At 42.2% G+C, this 18,300-nt stretch overlaps 1 protein-coding gene across 1 annotated transcript; it reads right to left on the bottom strand.

Annotated features, from left to right (window-relative positions):
• Nucleotides 1-1,278: 1,278 nt before the first annotated feature.
• LOC126392470 (tetratricopeptide repeat protein 24-like) lies at nucleotides 1,279-18,173 on the bottom strand. Its single transcript, XM_050047882.1, has 18 exons — nucleotides 18,029-18,173; nucleotides 16,386-16,596; nucleotides 15,594-15,887; nucleotides 15,290-15,491; nucleotides 14,948-15,154; nucleotides 14,588-14,716; nucleotides 13,145-13,266; nucleotides 12,950-13,018; nucleotides 12,739-12,794; nucleotides 12,556-12,629; nucleotides 12,349-12,460; nucleotides 12,146-12,187; nucleotides 11,917-12,024; nucleotides 10,503-10,597; nucleotides 9,242-9,314; nucleotides 3,939-4,431; nucleotides 2,375-2,576; nucleotides 1,279-2,267 (listed from the first exon to the last, which is right to left on the bottom strand). The coding sequence occupies exons 1-18, from the start codon at nucleotides 18,058-18,060 to the stop codon at nucleotides 1,867-1,869; spliced, it is 2,922 nt and encodes a 973-aa protein (XP_049903839.1). The 5' UTR covers nucleotides 18,061-18,173; the 3' UTR covers nucleotides 1,279-1,866.
• Between the last annotated feature and the right edge of the window lie 127 nt (nucleotides 18,174-18,300).

Here is an 18,300-nt window from a genome sequence, read left to right as displayed (position 1 = left end):
CATACACTAGTCCATGTAAGAACAAGATGGCAGCTATCTCTGCCAAGTCAGTCTGCAGCCCACCCCAACACAAACGTGGACAAGGTCCAAAACCTGATCACATTTTATGATTGAAAATTATTTATTTATGATTTATAATGTTAGTAGTTTTTGATATGGCAACAAATTTCACCACTTTTGGCAACAGTAACAAGATAAGACACTGTTAACTAGAAAGTACTCGTTTGAGGACATTGGGACTTTATTAACGTCTTGTATGAGGACAATGGGACTTTATTATTGTTAACAGTATTTAGTTTTTTTATACTTATCAGGTCCTACTGATCCCAACTTGCTGGGAGAAATTAAAAATGCATACCAAACAAAAGTTCCCAGGAGGATATTGTATTGTGACTTGAGTTTCGTGATGATATCGCATCGTAAAGGCTCTAGTGATTCCCACCCCTTATAAACCCCTCATGTTAAAATCCTCAACTTAACAGCAGAAATTCTTTTTCTTCAGGTGTACAGGTGTGATCAGTGTGTCCTTTAAACTACTCCCTGCTGATTCAACCTCTAAAAATGTTTTCTTTTATTTATATTTATCTCTCATATTTTTATGCAAAGCAGCCGATGAAGTTGAGTAGCCTACATACAGAAGAAGAGTATGGCTACATGTGAAAAACGGATTTGAGTTCTGAGTTTTAAATCAGCATGCTGACTCTAATAAAGTTTCACAAGTGTAGGTGACGTTCACTTGTTTTCTCTTATTTAACCAAACCAGGTTTTAATGTTTGTTGTTTTTGTGACAGAAATGCTTTGATTAATCTCCATCAGCTGTTTTATTTCCTCTGACTGTTTTGTGCTCAATATGGTATTTTCATAAAACTAAGCTGTCTATAGGAGAGGACAGAAATACTTTTGAAACTGGCGCAAAATGACCAGAGAAAACCGAGCAACAGCGCTGTCTTTGCTCAAGAAGTAGAAAACCTACAACTACCAGAATGCAATGCACCGCTGGTGGATGACGTAATGCGAGCTTGGACGTTTTTCTGTTGCAAACAATATGGCGGCTGGCTGGTAACAGACGAGCTTGAATTACAGTTAAACGGTGAGATACAGTATGTTTCTAAAAACATTTTATGTGAGAAATAGACAACAGAACAGAATATTGGTCGATATTTGACCAGTAATGTGAAGTTTTACAGTTTAATCTTTTTCAGCCTGTTTTTACAAAACATGAAACAGTATGGCTGCTGCTGTTAACAGAGTGTCATAGTTCAGCCAAACACTGCACTAAAATATATTTCTGGAGACATTTCAGGTGAGAAATAGACAACACAGTAACTGAATCGGTCACGTGGGTTCTTGTAGAAGTGAGGAGAAAACCTTGTTTATGTATTTTTAACTTGACAATGAACATTCAACTGTTTTTTACATTTACTATGACTACTACTACCAAGAACAATATAAAATGGTGTTTGAGTGCAGAGCAGCTTTATGTGAGACTATAGAAACACTGACATCTCGAGTTTCTTCATGACTTCAAGGTAACAGGGTGAGTAAATGTTTTATATGTGATCATTTTGCAGATGAGGTATTCTTTTAAACCAGTGGAGGTCAGATTTACAGGAAAAGAATCAGTCTCACAGATCTGCTTTTATTTTGATCAAATGACTCTAAATGGGAATAAAATCAATAATCGATCCTGTAAAACTGATCAATTGGTTGAAGTCTCTCTGAAACAGAATCATAATAAAGAGGTTTTTGTCCCGCTGAAAGACTCAGAGTCCTGATCCGCCTTCAGCTGATCCAGTTTCCACACTTTGACAGTGTTCAGGTACAAAATGTGACATCATTTAACTTCTGTCCTCTGATTGGCTACTGTTAGTCTCCTGCAGGCTGGTTGTTGGTGGCGGGGTCCGCCTCATGCTCCGCGCTGTGAGGATCCTGCCTGGCAGACAGTCTGTCTGGAGATCGCAGCGAAGCGTCACTCTTCGTCCTGCGGCAGCAGGCGGCGAGGTCAGCCCTGAAGGATGGCGTGTAGAAGCCGTAGATGACGGGGTCGCAGCAGGTGTTCAGGTTCCCAAACAGGAAGAGGGCGTGGTGTACGTACTCAGGTGTGACACGCAACATGTCGGGCTGGAACCAGTACCAAATCCCCAGCAGGTAGTACGGAGTCCAGCACACCACAAAGGACAGCACGATGACCACAGTCATCTTCAGAGTCTTCATGCGAGCCTTTGGGATGATGTCAGTGCCACTGCGACGCAGGTACGACTCACCTGCTGAGAGAGGGAGGGGCTCCGTTAGTGATGTCACACTGTGTCAGTGTAGCACATGTGTGTCTCTTAGGTGCTGCAGGATATACAGGTATGTTACAGGTGTGTCTTACCTTTGTCTCTCAGGTGCTGCAGGTGGATGTGCAGCAGGATGCGGCTGTAGCAGCAGCTCATCACCAGCAGGGGGACGACGTACAGCGTGATGAAGTGAAACATGTTGTAAACAGTTTCCTGCCAGCGGTAGCTGAAGCTGCCGTGAGTGGCACACTGAGTGAAGTCCACGGCCTCCACCCTGATCGTCCGGAAGATAAACAGCTGCAAGGAGACAGACAGAGGATTCAGGTGGAGTCCAGGTAAAGCTTTTAAGATTCTCAGAGCAGGCCATCAGTCCTGATGGACTAAAAAATTGCGTTTGCTGTTGCAGAGTAGTTTTACAGAAATGTAAAAGAACACATGGTGTTTCTGCAGAAACTTTAATTTGAACACATTCAGCTGCAGTTTAATAATTAAGAGATCATCTGCTGAGGAGACAAACAACTCTATTATTAGATCCCAGAGTATAATTTATTTATTGTAAATGATTCTGGTTTCCTCCCAGCTTGACTTCCAGTGTGACTCCTGATGAACTGGTTCATAAATGGTATTTCTGCTGCTGTATTCAGTGAAACTAAACAGTTTGTTTCAGCTGTGTTTTCCAGCTGGTGGCCGCTTAGCATTGTTAGCATTCTTTATAAAAATCAAGGGGAGCAGTTAGCTCGAGCTAACAGCAGGAGGTCTCACACGTTTAATCTCTCCGTCAGAAACCAGAACATTCCTGCGGGGATTTCAGGTTCTTTCACCTGATGGAGAAACTTTCACCTGCATCAGAGAACAGGAAGAATTTAATAATAATAATGATAATGATAATAATATAGATATATGTGTACTTGTGTGCATGCACTGATAAAATAATCTGCAGCTCAGCACTTGATCACATGAAGGCTCTTCTGTAATCAGACAGGAAGATGAACAGATCACCTTCACTTTGTCCTTTGGTGCAGCTCACCAGATTATCATATCATAAATATTAATGTTAAATATTAATATTAAAGACAGACTCATGTGAAGCTCTCAGCTGCTTTGTAACTATTCTGTAGCTGCTGGATGAAATATTTAGAAGATGAGAGGAGAAAAAAACAGCCACAGAGCTGTGTGTGTGTGTGTGTGTATTATGTAAATAACAAACCTCAGCAGTGACAAGTGTGGTTTATGTGTGGTATATGTGTTTGCCCTTGACAACAGGTAACACGTGCCACCTGTCGTCACCTTTCATCAAGTGTTACCTGTGGTTACTTGTTACCTCTTGTCACCTGTTACCTGTGGTCACCTGTCAGTTACCTGTGATCACGTGCTTGTGGTCAAATGTTACCTGCAGTCACATGCCACCTGTGGTCAAGTGTTACCTGGGGTCACGTCCTACCTGTCGTTACGTGTTACCTGTGGTCAAGTGCTACCTGTTGCCACGTGCTACTTGTGATCACGTGCCTGTGGTTAAATGTTTCCTGCAGTCACGTGCCACCTGCGGTCAAGTGTTACCTGGGGTCACGTCCTACCTGTCGCCACCAGTTACCTGTGGTCAAGTTTTACCTCTCATCAGGTGTTACCTGTTTTCACACTTCACTTGTGGTCACCTGTTACCTGTGGTGATGCAAGCACCAGGCTGAGGCTCCAGGCCAGCAGCAGCATGCGTCGGTTCCTGCGGTGCGCGTTCAGGGCGTCCAGCGGGTGCAGGATGGCGTGCTGGCGATCGAGGCTGATGACAACAAGGATGAAGGCAGAGGCGTGCATGGCGAACAGCTTCAGGAAGCAGAGCAGCTTACAGAGCACGTCTCCTCCATACCACTGCACTGTAACGTTCCACACGGCATCCAGAGGCATCACCACAAATGTCATCATCAGGTCAGCTGACGCCAGGCTCAACATTAGCGGCCGCAGGTGAGACGCCAGACGCCGACCACGCCCACACCACACGCTGGCAAATAGGGCGAGGTTACTGCAGGCAGCAAACAGGAAGAGGATGAAGGTGGCTCCGACGCGGAACTGAGCAGCGCGGGTGAAGGTGGGGGCTTCCCAGTCTGTGAGAGGGGGGAACTGGGAGGTGTTGGGAGAGGGGGACCAGTTACCTGACATCCTGCAGAGAAGAAGAAGAAGGTCATGAGTGATGTCACAGCTGATGTGTGGACACTTTAAAGGAACAGTCCCAACACTTAGGTGAATGTTTCAGAAAGACATCAGTCTCATCTGTACGTGTCTAGAGGTCTATTTGATTTGTTGTCACGGCACCCGTGAAGCAGCAGACCTATGTAATATGTGCTTGCATCCATTTGATTGGCCGTTGCTAAGTCTTACTGGATGTCACATTGTGTTGCAGCAAAGGTTGAATCAGACGACCAGCGTTGAGACTGTCAACAGACTGAGGTTACGGTCATACATGAGCCAGTGACCATTTGTGTGACACAGATCGAAAGTTTTTTTTTGTTTTGTTTTAGCATTAAGGGCCCGTGTCCACATAGCGTTTTTTTTTTCAGGGCGCTCTGGCTTTCTTGTGCAGCCGCTTCAAGCACTTCTAGAAAAACTTTTCAGAAAGGCGCTAGTAACATCACTGCTGTTCCTTTAGCTGGGCTACTGTCTAACCAACAGAAAAGCCCAGTGGTGGTGAGTGTTGTGCTTTCATCACTGTATGTGTTGTAGGCTTGTTGTTAATTGTGTAGTCCACCCTCTATTAGTGTAGCATCACGTTAGCTCGCTAGCTAATGTTAGTGTCAAGATACAAAACCCATGCATTGCACATCATTAAAAAAAAGTGCAGAGATTGCTTTTTAAAGAAGTGCTGCGATGAAGTGCTCCCCAGCGCCCTGCCACTGCTTTTCTGCTGTTTTTCTTCTCTTTTAGCTTAGGATGTCTCGTGACCCCTCAAACGTATCATGTGACTCCCCTCGTGGTCCGGAGCCCCAGGTTGAGAACCACTGCTGTGAACTATAACAGCAGGCACAGTGTGACTGGAGCCGAGCTCAGGTGTTCCTGTTTTTATTTGATCTTGTGCGATTGAAGCAGAATTGCCCGCTGAGCTCTGATTGGATGCCTGTGTACCACCAGTCTGCCTGTCTGTTTATCTAGCAGCCAACAGTCCATCAGCTCTTATTGTGACAGAGACTTCCTGTTTGTCTGTTTATCTAGCAGCCAACAGTCCATCAGCTCTTATTGTGACAGAGACTTCCTGTCAGTCTGCGCTGATTGAAGATCAGAGATTAGAGTCTCGTTTGCGCACAAAGACTCTGTGGAGAACCTGAGCAGTTACCATGGTAACTGATTCACACCGACCAATGAGGAGTCGGCTGACTGCTGTTTCGGCTGTTCAAGTGTTAATTAAAGGTCCATTGGCAGAAATGGAAGATAACATTCATAATTCTATTTTCATTAGTTTATTATCACTACATGCAGAGCGGGTCCTCTTCCATGGAGTCCACAGTGTTGTTTCTACAGTAGCCCAGAATGGACAAACAAACACTGACTCTAGATGGGGCCATTCATGAGAGAAGTCTCAGTTCTGCAGCCTCACTGCTAGATGCCTCTAAATCCTGCACACTGGACCTTTAAAGAGCTCATTAGCACTGCGATGATCCTTCACTGGCTCATTAATGACTTCATGTTGTTGATGCTGTTCTCTCTGATCAGTGATCAATAAAACATGCAAACAGGCCCTTCAAAATAAAAGCTGGGAAATACAATTCCATAAATAAAATTTACACCTGAGACAGAATACAACAAATATCATCTATCAAATTCAGGTGATATTGATTCCTCTGACAGGAATACGCACGCACGCACGCACGCACACACACACACACACACACACACACAGGTCAGGTTACAGCAAAAAGCTCTCTGCAGTTATTTTTGGCCGCAGGATCCTGTGTGTGTGTGTGTGTGTGTGTGTGTGTGTGTTGATGTCACCTTGGCAACCTCCACCTTGCTGCAGACCAGCAGAGTTGATTGGCTGAAATTACCCCCCTGAATCATGAGCCTCCCTCACACACATTTCCAGTAAATCACAGCGATAACCTTTCAGGCGCTGCTCATCAGTTTCACTATTCACACGTACACATTCAGGAACATCTATCCATCCTGAACCTGTTCACACAGGCCATGGGGGTGCTGGAATAATTGGGGAGGAGACAGGCCAGCAGGTGGTGGTCATGCCAACTGCCATAAAACTCAATAGAAGAAGAGGATGGGGCGAGACCGGGTGTGTGTGTATGTGGTGGAAGACATCTGTTATTGTTCGGAGGAACATGGCGGCTGAGGAGTTTTTCTGTCCAGTGCCAGTGTTCCTGTCATGTATTTAATATTCAACCAGTTTGCGAGACAAGTAATGCTGCTTATAATCCTACACAGGTCGCAGATTCAAGTATGTCTTCAGCTGAGTCTTATTATTGTTTTTGCTCACTTCACAATGTAACCCTTTACATGCTCGTCCCTGCAATGTTACTGCTTTCATTCACAACACAGTCATACTGGTATCTTCTCTGAAATGTTACTTGGTCTTGAGACCACAGAATGTTATTCCACCTCGCTGTTCTGCATAAAAGGTAAGGTCGCGGAATAGGAGGGCAGAGCTATCTCGCCTCTAAGTCGGCAATGGAGGTAGTATCAGCACTGAATTGATATCTGTGTAACAGAGACAGCTGGCAGGAAGGGATGGGTGTGACTTGCTGATGACATGTTATGTGTGTGACCCACTGCCAGGAGATTGAAAAAGCAGCTAGAAGCAGTTAGCAGCTAACTCGAAGAAGAGTAGCTGAAAATGTCTGCAAACTGTGAAAACAGCTGGGTCCAGGAGCTCCTTACTCTCCAAGTAGAGGACAAGATCAGCCTCCATATAACAGAGACAGTAAATTATTGTTCTTAGATTATCTTTTGGCTTTAGTAGACAGGAGACTCTAAGCATGAAGAAGGGAGAGAGAGGGGATGACATGCAACAAAGAGCCGCAGGCTGGAGTTGAGCGTACGGCGGCTGCGGCAAGGACATTGCCTTCGTATGTAGGACGCCTGCTCTACCCACTAAGCCTCCGGGCACCCTGGTACATGATTGTTAATGCCATTGTTATTTTTTAAAAAGCGCTCCTTATTCGTATGTTATTTGTCACCCTAGAGGCCGATGCTGTTGTCATACACATCACGCCCGTCGTGTGTGTTTTGCTTCTGTGGTGCTGACATGCTGTTTAAAACCACACACTAGAGCAGAATGATACTGTTGTTTGGTTCTGTATAAAAATGCAAAGACGGCGTAAGTAACTTACTTCGCAGCGGCCCTATAGTGCAATCTCTGTGTTATAAGGGCTTTTGTCACACCAGTTAAATCCAGGACCCAGGGAGGCCTCCATGTTTGTCTGGTGAAACACAAAAAATTGAAGATGAACCACAACAGTTTTGTTCCACAATCCGCCCAATCACAGCCTTCTTCCCCTCATTTAAAGAATCCACATCAGAGCCTCGTATGGACCAGGTCAGTCAGACCTCATCCTGACAGGACTCCCTCACATTTTTACCATACTTTCAAAACTTCTCCATAACTTTCCCATAATATTTTACCCCATTTTCATGACTGTATTTAAGTAGTTTAAAAGAGGTAAGCCTACATAACAATATAGCCATACATTATTAAAGACGTACTTCCCAGGCATCTGCAGATAAGCAAACCGCTATCAGACTTTACTCACTCAGACATTCCTGCCACCAACTAACTGCATTTGCCACAGACCAGACCGGCACATAGGGCTACTTCACAAAACATTAAGGCCACGCCCCTTTTTGAGGGATACAGAACCAAAGACACATGCTAACCAGGCCCCAGGAACGCTGCTCAGCCTTGCAGCCAGCTTTTCTCAGTGGCCACTTGCAGTATTGCAGCAAAAACGTCCCCTGCATCCCAAAAAGCATTTTCCTCATAGACCATCATTATATTAAAAAAACAGAGATGTCCGTTAAACTGCTGACAGGACAGTTTGAACCGCAAACAAGGTCAATTATGACCCTTTCTATTATACATTTTTTTATCCGTTGTGGTTTTATATTTGTAAAACTTTATGGACCTGAGAAAAACAATTTAAAAATCAGTGAAGTCATCACAATGTAAAGTCTATAAGCCAGCGGGAGAAACACTACGACGCATATTCAGTGGGCTGTATACTGTGCAAGTAAACCAGAAAGCTAGAAACTTTTTTTGGCATATGTGCCGGGCGAGCAACTCTATTGGAATGGATGGCTGCCATTTTGCCATCTGGAGTCTAGTTATTATTAAAATCTATGATGCTAACTACTAATGAATATGATGACATCATCGGTCTGTGATGTCATGAATGTGTCAGCCAATTGACCTGTTTACACAACTTCATGTCAGTTTTAAAGGAACAATTAAACATTTTTATAATTTCTTCTTCTTCTTCTTCTTCTTCTTATTATTATTGTTTTATTAAAGATGAAACAAAGCGTTCATTACTAACAGAGAGCAGCTAGCAGGAGAAGATAATATTGTTTGTACTTTAAACAACTGAAATCTGGTAAAACTAATTTCAGGGCTCATCAGTAAGAACCTGATCAGATCTACAGAATCAGTCAATCAAACATTTAACTCTTCAAACCCATGAAAATACACTTTATTAAATAAAAACTCAAATTAGAGATAAAAATAAATTACTGGCTGATAGAATGCAAAGGAATATTTTCCTATTTTCAGTTTAAAACATGTTTGATAATAATCGATATATAAATATGAATCAGTCTAACAGTAAACAGCCGTCAGTGTTTATGTCAGTGTTAGAAATATACTGTTTTCTTTACAGCTTCATGTCTTCTCATTATTAATTACAGATCATCACATTGATCAGGTTCTGTTCTGTCTATCAGCGAGGCTTTTACTGTGAAAGAGAAAGTGTTGTTACCTGATCAGCAGCTCTGAATGTTTCTCTTCTTCATGTTCTCTGTTCAGGAACCCACAGAGAACCCCGAAGAACCCTGGAGAACAAAACGCGATCAGATCTGGATCAGTGTTGACTGCAGCAAGCTTCTGAAACACTGAGGAGAAGCCTTCAGACGGCAGCGCAGGGAGGAGGAGCTCAACGTGAGTGTGTGCACAGTGTGTGTGTGTGTGTGTACAGTGTGTGTGTGTGCAGTGTGTTAGTCTGCTGATTCAGGTTGAATTTCATGCTGTGAAAATCCTCCTGTTTCTGATTTAATAATCTGCAGCCTGAAGGTGAAACTGATCTGAAACATCACATTAATCAATGAGTCTCCTGATGTATCACAACTGTTCTGTGTATGTTTGTATTAGAATCTGTTTATTAGCAACACCACTTTATTCTGTTTTTCTCCTCCTGCAAATTAATGTTTTCAGCACTCAGTTTTCTTGATGTTCTCGACATTCTCAAAGCTCTTGATGCTCTCAATGTTTTTGACGCTGTCAACGCTCTTGAGGCTCGAAACGTTCTTGATGCTCTTTTTGTTCGTGACTCTCTTGTTGTTTTCAGCGCTCAATGTCCTTGAACTTCTCTACGCTCTCAATGCTCTTGACGCTGTCAGCGTTCTTGAAGCTCTTGATGTACTTGATGTTCTCAACACTCTTTTTCTTTTTTGAAGATATTTTTTTGGGGCCTTTTTCACCTTTAATGGACAGGACAGCTAAGTGTGAAAGGGGGAGAGAGAGAGGGGATGACATGCAGCAAAGGGCCACAGGCTGGACTGGAACCCTGGCCGCTGCGGCAACAGCCTTGTACATGGAGCGCCTGCTCTACCACTAAGCCACCAACACCCCGTTCTCAACACTCTTGAAGGTCCAAAAATTCGAAACACTCCTGAAGCCCTCGATATTTTCGATGATGTCAACACTCTTGATGCTCTCAATGTTTTTGACGCTGCCAATGTTCTTGTTGTTCTTTATGCTCTTGATGTTTTCAATGCTCTATGTTCTTGAAGTTCTCTACGGTCTTATTGCTCTTGACGCTGTCAGCATTCTTGAAGCTCTTGTTTATGATGCTCTCTATGTTTTTACGTTCTCAACGCTCTTCTCGCCCTTGATGTTTTTGGCATTCCAAACACTCTTGACACTCTTAATGTTCTCAGCGCTCTTGATGTTCTAGATAATCTCAGTGTTTTCAGCAATCTCAATGCTCTTTATGCTCTTGATGTTTTTGGCATTCTACACACTTGATGCTCTAAATTTCTCAACGCTCTTGTTGATCTTGATGCTCTTGATGTACTTGATGCTCTCTATGTTTTCGATGCTCTCAACACTCTTGAAGCTACAAACATTCGGAACACTCTTAAAGCTCTCAATATTTTCAATGATGTCGACACTCTTGATGCCACAATGTTTTTGCTGTCCTCAAGACTTTTGACACTGTTAACATTCTTGACACTCTTGATGGTCTTCATACTCCCAATGATCGGCGTTCTCAACCCTCTTGATGCTCTCAATGTTTTTGATGCTGCCAATGTTCTTGAAGCTCTTGTTGTTCTTTATGCTCTCTATGTTTTTGGCGTTCCCAGCACTCTTGATGTTGTTAACATTCTCGACTCTTAATGTTGTCGATACTCTCAAATGTTTTGGGTGTTTCCCAACACTCTTTATGCTCTTGATGTTTTCGACATTCTAAACACTCTTGATGCTGTTTTTGTTCTTGAAGTTCTTGACTCTCTCAATGCTCTTGATGCTTGTGATGTTCTTGGCCATCTCAAAGTTCTCTACATTCCCGGTGTTCTTTTAAAGGCACTTCCTCATTACCATTTTAGTGAAAGTGAAAGTGAAAGACCCAGAATGTGAAGATAGAATTATTCTTTATTTTAGATCATGTTCCTCTGTGACAACAGTTACACATTTAACAACATTCATCATCATGTGTGCACATTTACATATATCTCTGAGAACCAATTTGAGTTTTGGACATTGAGAGTGAGGACATTTTTGGAAAGTGAGGACAGTTTGTCTGGTTCTCAACTTTAGACAGACCTTTAGAGGTCTGTTTGAGGGTTCTGACTCTTGAGGTTCAGGAGAATCAGGTTTCGGTTCGGGAATGCATTTTGTCAACGAGGGTTCTCATAAGTATAGAAGTACAGGGTTTGTGTGTGTGTGTGTGTGTGTGTGTGTGTGTGCTTGATCAGCAGAATAAAGTCTCTGATGTATTAAACATGAGTCAGGATGTATCAGCGGGAAAATAAATCTGATCCTGAGAAAGTTTTTACTGCAGAGATAATCAGCTGATCATCACCAGGAGACACTGGTGTTATTTATATTAATAACAATAACTAGAGACCATCTCACACTGGGATCACTCCAGCTGCAATACAGCAGTCTGTGACTTAAAGTGAATGTGGGCCTGTGGCGTAAAGTGTGGAGACCGCGATCCCCTACACAGACTCACAAGGTTAAAACAGCACCACTGTTGTCGCGGCTGGTGATGATAATAATTATTCCTGTTTCTAAAGGAACAGTCAGTCTGATAAATAAATCTGTATTTCAGTCTTAAAATCCTCCAGACTTTCCAGACTCTTCATTTGAAGTCCAGATTGAAGGTCAGTAATCAATAAACGATCGATAACAGCATCAGCCTTGTGAGTCTACATCAGTGAACAGAACCGAGACTTCCACCTGGCCACAAGAGCTGTGGTCTCTCTGATGCCACCTGGGCTGGTGGGCGGAGCTGCTGCCTCCTGGACCAATGAGGTTTCACTGGGAAAAAACAAAACAAAAAACTATCAGGCTCAGCTCACTTCCTCTTTTATTTGAAGTTTATTTATTAAATGCAGATATAGTAATTTATGGGTTGATTTGATTGATGGGTGTCAGTTACCTGTCAGTGTGAGGCCGGTCTGACTGGTCTGACTGGTCTAAACTGGGAACACAGAGACACAAATGTTCATGTTAACAACAGAAATGGGTTCTCAACCTCTGGGTCAGGGCCCATCTGAGGACCTGCAGGTCAGGTCATAGGAGATTAATAAAATGAAATCATTAATAACAGGTGAACTGTATGAATATTATTACGTGTGTTACCTGTGCAGTCCAGGTGCCATGTTCATGTACTCAGGTCCCTCAGTGGCTCCATCTCTTGCTGACCCAGAATGCTCTGCTGCTTCCTGTCTACCTGTGGCCTCCTGCTGTGATCCTGCCAAAGAAAACAAAGTTCTCACACTGTGGACATTTGTCTCGTCTTCTGTGGTCTTATTCTGCCTGTTTCTACCTGGAACAGGTGAGACTCACCTTGCCCCTCCCCCCTCTGATCGTGTGGCTGCTGATTGGACGCTCTGCCTGGACTCTGTGTGACATCACTCTTCCTGTGAGGAGGGTGGAGCAGATTTATAAAGACTGAAATGACACCAACCACGGCCAGTATTGATAGATTACAGTCTATCACAGTGACATTGAGAGCTGATTGGCTGTTACCTGATCTGCTGTCTGACAGGTGGGCTGAAAGGGTGTGGTCTTGGTGGGCGTGGCCTCTGAGTGTTAAAAAAAAAAAGTCCTGATTAATAAGGACAACATCAAGTGTACAACACACTCCTGTTAATAATTTTTTTTGTATTAGATCGGTGGTGTGATGTGGTGTTCTGGTTGGCCGGAGGTGTGATGTGGTGTTCGGGTCATGTGATCACACCTGCACGCTCTGCTGCAGAGCTGCCGTCAGACCCTCCACCAGTCGATCCCGAACATCACCAGAACTGTCCTGAAAGAGAAGAAAGACCTCTGATTGGTCAGAATGATGTAAGCATTGGTGCAAAATGATCATGTTAATCTCATTGTGACCTCTGACCTTTGACCCCTTCACATTAACACACAGGTGTGTTCTTACCTTGCAGTGAGACAGAGCCGTCAGAGCCTGTTTGTAGAGCTGAACAGCTTTGTGCTGCTTCCTCTGCTTCAGGAAACACTCGGCTAACGACTCACACACCTGAACCTGAGCCATGTGGTCCTCTGCAGACAGACAGGTGAGAACATTAAAGTGACAGATTCAGACTCGTCTCCTGTTGAATATTTCAGCGTTCTGCTTTTAACGTCTCTATGAATCTTTTCCTACTCGGCTGGAGATCACCCGCCCTCTCACTGGTGTATGATGTTGTCATGTAAACAGACAGTCAGACTGAATCATTGTGTCCCTCCGGCTGCTGTCAGCTGTTACAGCCTCTATTTAATTTGTTCATGTTTGATTATTAAATTTGTCGCATGATATGTTTCCTCACAGTTTATAATCTGATATCAAAACAATGAGACTTTCTGCTCGGCAGCTTTACAGTAATTGTTTCATGTTGTCATGGCAACACAGTGATGTTCAAACTGACAGAACAAATGACAGTAACCCACTCTGTGTGGTGTTAGGATGGAAATATGAATCTAAAAACAACAACAGACAAATAAAATATCAATGGAGATAATAGTACTTTTGTTATTGTACATTAATAAACTATAGTAAACTTTGCTAAACATTAATAAATGTGAATAAATAATTCATATATACCCATAAACCTTAATAAATACTAATTAGCATTAGTAAATAATCATTAAGCATTGATACACATTGACATAAACAAAAACATAAATAACACATTATTAGCACACATTCATAAAAGCTAAAAACCATTACTAAACATCAATAAATGTAAATAATGAGAACCAACCAAAAAAATATTTATTAACAAAAATAATTATAAATACACATTAATAAACACTAATTATTTATCAATAAACAATTATAAACGTTGCTCAACATTAATAAATGTGAATGAAATTAATAAACACCAAGAAAACCTAATACACATTAATAAAGACCAATAAACAATAAACATGAATAGACATTAATAAACAGTAATAAACATCAATGCACTTCAACAAATATTTATAAACATAAATTACATATTAACGTAATTCATAAAAGCTAAAAAAAAAACCCACAGATAAACAATAAGCATAATACATGTGAATACTAATTAATAAACACTAATAAATATTGGTTAAGACTAATTATCATAAAAAACATTAATAAAAACTAATTGGCATTAATATATTGTTATAAACATTAATACGCACTAATACACAAACATAAATAACATATTATTTACACATTAACACACATTCATAAAAACTAAAAAAATAAAAAATAAACATTGATTAACAAAATACACATGGATAATAATTAATAAACACCAATTAATATTTGTTAACACTAATAATCATGATTTAACTTTAGTTAACAATAATAAATAGTAATAAATAGTGATAAAGAAGTTACTAATGTTACCTGTGTCTCTGAATCCCTGCAGAGCGTGCAAGAAGCTCTCTGCTGCCTCCTCTTCATCACCCAGCTGACTGCAGGCAAACGCCAGGTTACTGAAACACCGAGCCTGGTCGCCACGGTAACCCAGAGAGCCTGTGTACACACACAAATACACATATATATCCACCTGCACAATATATTATTACATGATATGATATTGAACGTGTGCAGTGCATTATGGGACCTCACAGTGAACACTGGTGTGATGGTTTTCTTTAAAGAGTTCAGGGATGGCTTTCTGCTCTGAGATAATGGATCAGTACAGAACCTGACTGACAGGTGATCAGTGTGATTGCTCGACAGGTGACTTAACAGGTGACTCACCGTAGAGTCCAGCAGCCAGCCTGTGGTACTCCACAGCAGGTGTGAACTGGCCCAGAGAGTTCAGAGCGGCTCCCAGGTTGTGCAGCACTTTGGCCAACAGAGGGGGATGCTGAGCTGTGGGGCCCAGAGCCTGCTGGAAACACTGCACCGCCTCCTGGAAACACCTGAGCTGACAGTAAGACACGCCCACTGACAGGTACAGCTCACCTGGACAACAATCAATAAGTTATAATCAATAAGTCAATTATGATGATGTCATATATTAAAATCATATTGTTTGTAAATGTTCTTTTGTAATTTCATGCTGTGTTTAGTAAAATGAAATGTAAGATGATGTAATACCCAGAATCCTCGGGTCGGTGATGCGGTTTGTCAAACTCAGACACTCTGCCAGCACGCCAATGATGTCATCATGACTGAACTGATCTGATTGGAGCATGTGACTTCCTGCCTCTTTGAGGGCAGTGGCTGCAGAATCCAACATGGCTGCCACTCTGTAACTCTCTGCAGCCCTCAGGAAACCCTGAACCGCCAGAGACCAGTCCTACAACACACACGCACACACAGCTGACACACCTTTCACCTGACATCTCACAGGTCACCTGTTAACCCCTGTTCCAGCTCTGGTCCTGTTCCAGGTTCTGACCTGTGCTCTGCTGTAGCAGCGGCTCATCTCCATGCAGGCGTCTCCCTCGCTGCCTCCGTCTCCCTGCGATCTGTACAGCTGAGCTGCCTGCAGGAAGTAGGCAGATGCCTCTTGGCTCTGCCCCAGTGCATTGTGGGCCAGGGCCAGGTTGAACTGGAGGTCTGGGAGCCGGTCGGCCTTCGGACCAGGCTGAGCCTGACACAGGAGGTCCAGACCCTTCTTAGGCTGTCCCGCCTCCACGTAGGCTGCACCAAGGTTAAAGGAACAGGCCCGGACGACCCGAGAGTCCTGCAGCTGATGAGAAGCAGAGCATCATGGGAAATTACCTACAGTCACAAGGGTTTAGGGAGTCCTGAAGGTACTGCTGTTGTTACTGTTAGTGACCTTTGACCTCAGCAGTCTCACCTGCTGGTGACCTTTAACCTCAGCAGTCTCACCTGTTGGTGACCTTTGACCTCAGCAGTCTCACCTGCTGGTGACCTTTTACCTCAGATGTCACACCTGTTGGTGACCTGTAAACTTAGCAGTCTCACCTGTTGGTGACCTTTTACCTCAGCTGTCACACCTGTTGGTGACCTTTGACCTCAGCAGTCTCACCTGTTGGTGACCTTTTACCTCAGATGTCACACCTGTTGGTGACCTTTAAACTTAGCAGTCTCATCTGCTGATGATGACCTTTAACCTCAGTAGTCTCACCTGTTGGTGACCTTTGACCTCAACAGTCTCGCCTGTTGGTGACCTTTGACCTCTGCAGTTTCACCTGTAGGTGACCTTTGACCTCATCAGTCTCACCTGTCCTGCAGCCTTTAGAGCGTTGTTGAAGTAGCTCAGAGCATCTTCAGTCCGTCCCTCCTGCAGAGCTCTGTGACCAGCGGATGTTAACTCCTCGATGTCCACATCCTGTACCTCCTTCCTCCTCACCTCCCGCTCCCTCCTCTTCTTCCTCCTCCTCTCCTTCACCTCATCATCACCTGGAGGAGACGCATCAGACGCCATGTTGGACCTGCAGGAGAAAAAGTAACCTCACTCACAGAGTCATAGGAAACACATACAGATATGAAAACATCAAACCTGATGAATGTCCTTTTAAATGATCAGTATTATTAATAATTAACCAGCTAATTGTTTTGATTGATTGATGATGATTGATGATTGATTAGTCATTTATTTATTCAAATATGACAGCAGCATACATAGAGGCAAACATAGATTCTGTTTCATTCATTTTAATTTGACCTAAAATCCTGAAGAGTCGAGTTTAGTTTATTTTAAAGGAATTTTTATGTTTAACAGATGTTTACCAACAATTTTATGGTGAAGCCAACAAATGTTTCAGGTTGTAGCCTGATAAATAAGAAAAACATCAAATTAGTGGTTTGGTTTGGTTTGGTTTGTTAAATATTATATTAACAAATCATTCTCACCTCAAGGTCCATTTATCAGTATGTACTCTCCTGATGAAGAACATGTGATATGACTGAACAGCTACTTAAAGTTTCAGAAGTTAAAGTTTTGGAGTCGGCCGCTGTTTCGAGCTCAAACGTTTATACTGTTGTGAAACAGATGAGATTTCAATTGATGAAGCTAAAAGCTAAGCTAACAGCGCCCTCTGCTGGAGGAGTCAGCACATGACCATATAACTGGATTCTCCAGAGAAGCCGCTTACCAAATAAATCTCAACTTTAGGAGATATGAAATAATAATATAATATTATTTTATTGCTCAGTCCTGACACAGAAACCTTTGTCTTCTATCCCAGGCCTGGCAAAGAAATTCAGCCACAAAAAAGGTTCCCCTTCTGAAGCTAAACTCAAATTTTTCATGATCATGCAATCAAAAGAAATCAAAATGAATAGAGTTCACTTTTACCAAAAAGTACATTCCTCATGTGTAAGATATAGTGTCAGGTGAAATGTAAAAGTAGTAGTAGTAATAATCTTAAATAATAATCCAGTATAACATAGAGTATAGCAGTAAAACTGTGTATCAGATGTCGAACAATATGATACAGTATACTAAAGTATTTTATGTATATTATATAATATCAGCAATAATGATCATGTCTTACACTTTTTCAGTTGTGTTTATGTTTCATATCTATTATTTGCTGTAACATCTAATTATTTACCATTAAATCCAAATATTTCTCTTCTATATGAACCCTCTCTGATCTTTATGTTTGCATATCCTGCGCTAAACTGTTCCACTCTCAATGTAAAACAGTTACAGTTCATATTTGTTATAATATTTCTGTAGTATCTTTTTCATATCTTTATCGTATCTTTATTCTTTTTTGTATTTTTATGTTTTGTTCCTCCTAATATGCTCCAAACACCGAGGCAGCTTCCTTATAAATAAAAACCTCCATGGCAGTAAACAGTAAACATTAGCTGCTGTTAGCCGCCTTCAGCAGCTCACAGTGAAACAGCACTTACTGTCTGCAGGTGAAGATGAAGATGAAGATCATCCATACTGAGCTGTTCAGATATCATTAACAGTTTTTATGTAAGATCGATATGGTTTTGGAGTCTAGTGTTAAATGAAGAAGCTAGAAACATCTGCTGTGTGCCAAGGCTGACTGTAGGTGACTCCGTTGCTATGGCAACATCGAAACGACCACACAGGAAACGAATTAGAAGTTAAAAAGAAAAAATAAATAATAAAAAACGATCTAACAAAGGGTGTGATGTCTAAAATGCGACCCTAA

The sequence above is a fragment of the Epinephelus moara genome, chromosome 6 (assembly GCF_006386435.1).
Source record: "Epinephelus moara isolate mb chromosome 6, YSFRI_EMoa_1.0, whole genome shotgun sequence".
Lineage (NCBI taxonomy): Eukaryota > Metazoa > Chordata > Actinopteri > Perciformes > Serranidae > Epinephelus > Epinephelus moara.
Note: the sequence above shows the minus strand (reverse complement) of the source record. Positions and strands in the feature narration are given on the sequence as shown.